General features: G+C 41.0%; 1 protein-coding gene across 1 annotated transcript; it reads right to left on the bottom strand.

Moving 5' to 3' along the window:
• Positions 1–233: 233 nt before the first annotated feature.
• Positions 234–7338, bottom strand: spata6l (spermatogenesis associated 6-like). The gene is made up of 12 exons (XM_023820888.2): positions 7215–7338; positions 6458–6595; positions 6258–6306; positions 5890–5931; positions 5677–5801; positions 5187–5279; positions 4857–5102; positions 3287–3389; positions 2980–3017; positions 1857–1924; positions 1608–1689; positions 234–569 (listed from the first exon to the last, which is right to left on the bottom strand). The coding sequence occupies exons 1-12, from the start codon at positions 7260–7262 to the stop codon at positions 504–506; spliced, it is 1098 nt and encodes a 365-aa protein (XP_023676656.2). The 5' UTR covers positions 7263–7338; the 3' UTR covers positions 234–503.
• Positions 7339–7811: the final 473 nt, after the last annotated feature.

Here is a 7811-nt window from a genome sequence, read left to right as displayed (position 1 = left end):
AATAAAATAATTAAAAATTGGTGTATGAGTGCACCCTGCAGTGGGTTGGCACCCTGTCCTGGGTTGTTCCCTTCCTTTCTCCCGTAGCCTCCATGATAGGACAAGCGGTTACAGAAAATGGATGGATGGATGGATGGATGTATATTTTAATGCATTTTTTACCGCATTATGCAAATGACAAACACACACCACAGTTTTATACTTCAACTTTTTAATTCAAACCTTTTTTTTATATAACTTTTTTTAAAATACTGGAAGTACAGTTAAAGAGCAGATTTAGAAGTTTATATTGATCACTTTCTGCAAAACATGAACTAAAATGGTCACATAAATTTTACACATTCACAAGCAATATATAAATCCCTTCAATGAATAACAGAAAATCACCTAGCATGCTTTTTGGGAAACCTCTGTCATTTTCTCTTGTTTACACCAAATCATAATAAGCCAGATATAATCACACGTTTCCAAGACCGACAGCCTCCGATTTCCCCTTCCACTCCTTAGAGGTGACATGGTGAGATGGACCTCCTGGTCAGCACCTCCTCAACCTCCGAGTCAGTAGCACCCTGAGGTCGAGCACACAGAGAAGTGAGTGTGACACAACGAATGCCAGCTCAGGAAAAGAGCGAAGAGAACGGCCAGCGTGCGCCTTGAACCACAACACAAAGTGACAGTCCTGATTATGGGCCAGTGGTTAGCCGTGAGTTCCACGGCAGGTGCATTGTGGGATTGCTTTTTCAATTCTGTCGGACACAAAACTCAGAGATGACATGCAGGCAGGACCCACCAAAGCTGATTAACCACACCATGGTGCTTACCTATGCATCTACAAAAATCTTTAAAAACCGTAGAATACTCCCAAGTCTGAAAGCACTTTTCACAAAAGATGTAAGATCAAGAAACAACAAAACAAGATTTAAGGTCTTTAAGGTGTTGAGTCAGGCACGTCAAACCTAAAAAACAGCTACGCTGACACACGTTTTATCTCTACTGTGGATAAATCCTCAGTGTTTTTATCAGCTATGACAGTTGATATGAGATCGGTTACAGATACAAGGTCCTGTTTATGAAGCAGCATGTGACGACCGCCATAAACTTTAATGGGGAGTTGGCGAGACAGTCAGGACAGCACTAGAGCTTTCAGCCTCTCTGTACGTCAGTGACGATGACAAACGACAGGTAGGATGTGAGTGCTTTGATGATACTGTGACTCACACCCATGTTTGTTAAACAGAAAGCATTCAGCTTTAGCAGTACAATGGACTTAAGTCAGACAAGATTAAAAGAGGTGTAGTTTAAGGTCAGAGGTGGGATTTTCAGGTGCAGAAAGTAAAAATTCAGACCAAGATTTTTTTTCAGCCAACCAGTTGAACATTCTGTTACTGTGACTCTTTATACTCAACTGGTTGAAACAAAATCTTGGTTTGAATTTTTACTTTCTGGACTTGAACTTTCCACCTCTGCTTTTAATTTAAATCTTCTCCCATTGGGGTCAAAATCCAACTTCCTCATGTTGTTTTTGCGTGTGCGTTTGCATAAATGTGTATTTGGTGTGTATGCGTGCATGCATTTCGATTGGGTGTATATATTGGTGTGGCACTCACGCAGGTCAGCCGGTGCCTGGCTCGTGAGGTGGTGAGGAGTCCACGCACACGCCGGTGAACTTCATCCCAGCCTTCTGGGGACCTGTGGAGGTCACACTGACACACTCAGCATGGAAGCAGCAGGAGAAAGCTTTCAGCCGTCATGGTTTTTACACATAAAACAGGAATCAGCTGATAAAATATTTGAAGGTTAATGCTGAGGCAATCATCTAAATAAGGTGTTCGCTGTGAAATTAATAGGCCACCAACCCTTTAGTGTTCCGCAGAATGTGCTCATACAGATCCCTTGATGAGGAAGAGTCATATTCCACTGTGTCCTGCAATCAATACAGTGTGTTTGAATACGAATCACACATAGAGTACTGTGCAAAAGTCGGTAACACTTTACTTGACGGGGCACGGATACTGAATAATAACACAGTTACTACTGAAGTGCAAGTCATGAATACATCATGAAAAAAATTTAGTCGCTACTTAAGATAAAATATGCATCATGATTCATTAATGATGAACAAACATGAGATCAGTATTTCACTTGTGTTTTTCATTAATAGTTAATGTTTTCTTCAATAGCTCCTTTAGTAATTCATTAGTAGTTTCTTCAATAGTTCACAAAGGTTTACAAAATTAACAGTTATAGTAACTCCTAGGACAAAAGATGCGTCACTATTCATTAATGATGAACAACTATGAGATCAGTATACAACTTGTGTTATTCATGACTTGTTCCTTCAAGTTCAGTAGTTCACAAAGGTTTTCAGAATTAATGGATATAGTAACAAATACAGTTACTGCTTGAGATAAAACATAATCACAATTCATTAATCATGAATTAACATGAGATCAGTATGTATGTGGTTAATTAATAAATAATAAATACTATATTATTTGTGTCCCATCAAATAAATTGTTACCCGAAAGTTTTACGCAGTTAAAGAAAACGATGTTTAAATAATTTTCATGTTGGTGCAAAACTATGATTTTATGTCTGCAAAAACGTGTCAACTTAACCATTTCAAAACCTCTCTTAAAATCACCCCAGTAATTTTTTTTACTCAACCACTACCATATCCTGTTTGGCTAATCAACAAATATCCGACTTTGGTTGTTCTAGCCACCCAACAACATATCAGTGACTTTTGGAAGAACAGAAAATATTCCTGTTAGTTTTTGTGTTACTTTTAATTTGCAAATGTTCTAATGCTAAACAGTGTTTTTTGTTCTGAGTAGATATACACTAACTACCGAGATAAATAGCTGTAAACATTTCCTTTGACTGCCAAAGACTTTTGCACAGCGCTGTATATACTGTACATATAGGGACGATAAATTACAGTATTAAAAACACACTCAAGTTGATGACTTCACCTACCCAGCTAAATGAATGACTTTGATTTCCATTTCCCTGATCTTGAGGGGGAAAAAAAACAGGAAACAATTAGATCCATGTTACACAACTAGAAACAAGCCCAGGTTCAACATCCAGAGGTCAAACATGGAGCAGTGGAGCAGCTGAATGCAACAGAAAGATACCAGCTACCATGGTAATCACTTTGTCCATCTGGACCATGTGATTGATGTACATAAGGCAGTATACAGCAAGAACAAGCTAACTGCTGAGGTGGTTGGCTGTTTAAGGAGATCTGGTCAACCTGTTGGTGGCAGGTTGTTCATATTACCTTGGAGCCATCGAGTAGGGCTCCTCTGCTGAGCCATCATACGTGCTGATTGGTGGTTAGGCGATGCAGAATGCTGACCATTTACGGGTCGCTGACAGCTAGCCTATAGAAAACAAAACTTCTAATCACTGACTTGCAATGCCCCAGGGGGTTACTGAATAGTATGGAGCCAACTGGTGAGGGCAGTTGGAAATACTGGATGAAGTAACTATCGAAATTACTGCTGCCTTTAGTTAGTGTAAAATTCTTTGAGCTTGAAGACCTGAAGGTCCATCAGTATAGGGTCATAGAGGACTTGGTGTCTTTCCTAGACAGCACAGGGAACAAGGCAGGAGAACATCCTGGATGGGATAGCAGTGCATACCATGGCATATAAACACATACACAGGTACACACATTAAGGACGTTTTAAAGATCGACCGCATGCCTTTAGAGCGCAGGGGGAGGCCAGAGTACCATGTGGAGACCATGCAATATACAAACCCCATGCATGCAGAGTGGGGGTGAGCTTCCAACTCCCACCCAGGAGGTATAAGTGCTACAAAAAGCACCAGTGCCCCCCCCCCGCCGAGACCCCAAGGTTTGCCATAGAATGCTGCGCCTGAGGGAAAATCAGAAAGTGCCTAATCTCTCTAAATTTTCCCAAAATGCCTCAGAACAGATATTATGGAAAATAAAAGTTATAAAGTAACATGTTCTGTATAGGGTGAAAACTTCTAATGCATGTTTAAAAATTCTAATACGGCCCACCCATTGGTTTCAGCAGGATGAACCTATTACATTTATACCATATTGCACATAAATTGCAAAGCATAGTGCTATAAACTCTGGGAAATCATTTGGAAATGAGAGCAACCGCTGTAAGTAATAGATAATTAAAATTTCTGGCTGACTTGACGTGTAACATGGTCGAAAAGGTTGTAAACTGTTGCCCTCTGCTGGGTAAAGATTTTGAAAGATGCATGTGGGAGTTTTACTTACACAAAAATGTTATGAGGGCAAAAGGAAAAATGATTGGTTCAGAGTGATAACCAATCAGATTGTAGAGGAGGTTACCCTCTACAATTGTAGAAAATTACAGTTTTCACAATATTTCAATATATATGCACAAACAGAATGTTCCATCAGTTAGCATTTCTTTATATCTAGAGAAGAGAGCTTCATTGATGCAAAGTGATACGATGAAATATGTTTTCAACCTGAAGAGTTAACTTCTGGTGTATGAATACATGATTACAGCATTTAAAACAAAATGTGAACAAAAGAAAGAAAGAAAAACAAAGGGAGGAAAGGAAAGTAAAGAAAGAAAGAAAAGCAGTGCAAGGGAAGGAAACAAAATGAAGCAAAAAATAGAAAAAATGGAAAGAAAATTAAAGAATAGCAATAGAAAGAAAAAGGAAAGGAAGGAAAGAAAAAGGAAAGGAAGGAAAGAAAAGCCATGAAAGTAAAAGAAAGGAAAGGAAGGTAAGAAAAACAATGGAAAGAAAAAGGAAATGAATGAAAGAAAAGCAAAGGAGGAAAAGAACAGGAAAAAAGCAAAGCAAAAGAACGAAAGGAAAGGAAGACTTACATAGCATTCTTTGAGCTGGGAGTGGTCCCTGTACAAACCCCCTGGAAGAGCTAAGTGACACTGAGCCTGTGTGTCCTGCTGGCTTCTCTTCAGCACCCCATGGGTACCGAGGGACAGGGAGTGGGGCCTGAAGCCCACACGGTCTCGGGGGGGCCCTCTCCTCGCCCCCAGTGCCCCCAGCCTTGGAGGCGACCTGCCTCTCAACAGCGGAGATTTCCTGCCTTTTGGTTTGCGTGCTGACGTCCTCTGAATTAAAAAAAAAAACACAAACAACTTATCAGAGGCAAAACCGGAGACCATTGGGACACCAAAGTAACTGACAGATATTACCAAGAGAGTGTTTGGGTAAAAATTGTTCTCTGCCGTGCTAGGGCACTCTCGAATGGAGGTCCGGGTTGAAAACTCCAGTCTTGGTGCAATGCCCTGTGGATGAAAGCAATATCTGCTAAGTAGTACTGCCAATGCCCTTTAACCAGTGCGGCACGTTCCTGAACAGCCAGGCTAATAGGCAAATGCCCTCTCCATGCTTCAATACTCCATGATAAACACCTGAGTGTTGCACTGTTTACGAATGCCTTTTAGCATTCAGCATACTCTGTGCATTAGTAACTTAAGGTGGTTTGTGCCTATCCTCAGGATCCCATGATGTAGGGCGGGGCACACCCAGGATTAAACACTGATTCATCACCGAGCACACATCCAAATCACACACATTTTCTCACAGATCTGTCATCCCGTTAGTGTCTCTCTGCTGTACAAGATGTCCAACCATGCGGCCAAATCTGTGCACCTGATGCGTTCCAAAGCGATGGGTTCTTACGGGAAAGACTGGGGACCGTGTCATAAGAACTTCTCTATCCACACCCGAAGAGGGCGCAACCAGCTTGGGCTCGGGGAAGAGAAAACTCCGGGCGTCCGCCTCGAAGTGGGCCAACAGCTCGCCCACTGCAGTAAAGACAGACACCGTCACTAACGATTCGTCAGTAAGATGACGCAGAAATGCCGCTGTTCCTTTAAGGAAGTGAAAATGCACCTGGGGGAATCAGCTGGATCAGATCAACTTTCACCCTCTCGCCTGTTAAGGATGAAACAGAAGAGGCCTTGGTGGTGATCCCATGAAGCATTTATACAAACAATTTTACGAATGTAGACAAACGGGAGGTAGAGTGGTTAAGGACGCGACTTTTATATACAACATTGCTAATTCAAGCTCAGTGACAGAATCTGCCATTGAGATATCATTTCAGCAAATATGCAGGCATAAAGTGAGTAAAAGTTCTTAGAATAAATTGCTTTCCATCGTTAAATTCACTGGTTAATTCTACTACTACAAAAAACCATGCAAGTATCAAATCAACCCTAACTATCAAACAAACATTCAAACTTTCAGAATATACATACATTCTAGGACCTCAGAAACATCCGCGGGGTCGTGGACGTGTTTGAACACCTGAATAATGAAGAATAATTCAGTCAATAAAACGGGGTGCTCCTTGTGCTGTCTACGCAGTACTGCTACTCACACGCCCTCTGCTGGACAGTCATTCAGCGAAAAATATATTGCGTAGATTTGTACTGAGAAACACCAGATAAATATCCACCTTGTCAAATCTCATTCTTTCTTGAAACACAATGGGGAAGACCGGAGGATGGCATTCGGTCTTCTTATATTGATTCATGAAGCACACGCTAAGGTAGAGGTCATCTTTGTGCGCCAGAAAGACACCAGGGCAGGTCACCTACGGGCACACGAACAGGACCGAGGATGACACCAGCTTTTAAATCTGATTTTATGTTCAGCGCATGCATCCGTGGTCATAAGAAAGGAAAACACTATTTCATCACTATACTCAACTTTATCAAGCAATATTAATGCCTATATTTTATTTCAGCAATGGCATTTGTGTAAACGAGACTACGGTCGTATCGTAGTTATTTCAGACATCATGTATAATAGATCCCCAGCCAGGAAACATGTCCTTAGCTGATTGGAGGGACGATTCCTAGGAAGCTGTTCATTGGTTAATTATGACAATGCTCTCAAGCAGTCGAAACGCCCAAAAATAATTTATTATACCTGTTAAGTGTTGCAACTAAAATTACCCATTCAAGGTGCCCGCTAGCTATAATAGCTATATGTTGATATATATATATATATATGCTGCTAAACAAGTTTTAGTTATACATTTAATCAAGAAAACTATTTAAAATACTGAACAAATTAAATATTAGGAATTTCAACAGACCTACTGTAGATAGGAGCCAGTATTTGTGCATTCATGTTCCAGTAAACTAATCTTAACTGAATTTAAGATATGTAACTATATCAGATTATTTGCAATGTTAGTCCAACCTTACCGATCGGAGATGCAGGTCAATGACAACCCTGACAGCTTTTTGAGACATCCCCAGTGTTAAATATATTATATATCGTCTGTTTTGTTACTATTACTGCTGAGTTTTGCACACACCATCAGGTGGAGTGCCTAAGATCTGAAGTTGAAACACTGTTTTGACTGGCGTCAGGTTTCCATGGCACCGTTGATGCGTTAAGTGAAGTTGCCGTACGTTTCCGCAAGGTGGCGATGTAACAGTGTACTGTTTGATGTACCCGGACTGGTTTACGTCGTACAAAAATTTAATGCACCGGTAAAAACGCCTGGGGGGCGGGTACCGGTCCGGCGGATCAGTCAGAGATATCATAAGTTTAACCGTTTCTATTTTTCAGATGCTCACAAAACGAGCGAACGTGAGGGGTCGTGAAAATCGAAAGTACAGTAGGCTATACAGTTTATTTTTGGAAATTAACCAACCCTTCCGCAAAGCCCGGAGCGTTTCGCGGGGCCATTGGAATACGGACCAAGGACTGGTACCGATCCGCGCGGCGGGTTTGGGAACCCGTATCCCTACTTTAAAGTACAGTAATACAACTTTGCTGAAAAATTCATTTTAAAT

The sequence above is a fragment of the Paramormyrops kingsleyae genome, chromosome 12 (genome assembly GCF_048594095.1).
Source record: "Paramormyrops kingsleyae isolate MSU_618 chromosome 12, PKINGS_0.4, whole genome shotgun sequence".
Classification (NCBI taxonomy): domain Eukaryota; kingdom Metazoa; phylum Chordata; class Actinopteri; order Osteoglossiformes; family Mormyridae; genus Paramormyrops; species Paramormyrops kingsleyae.
Note: the sequence above shows the minus strand (reverse complement) of the source record. Positions and strands in the feature narration are given on the sequence as shown.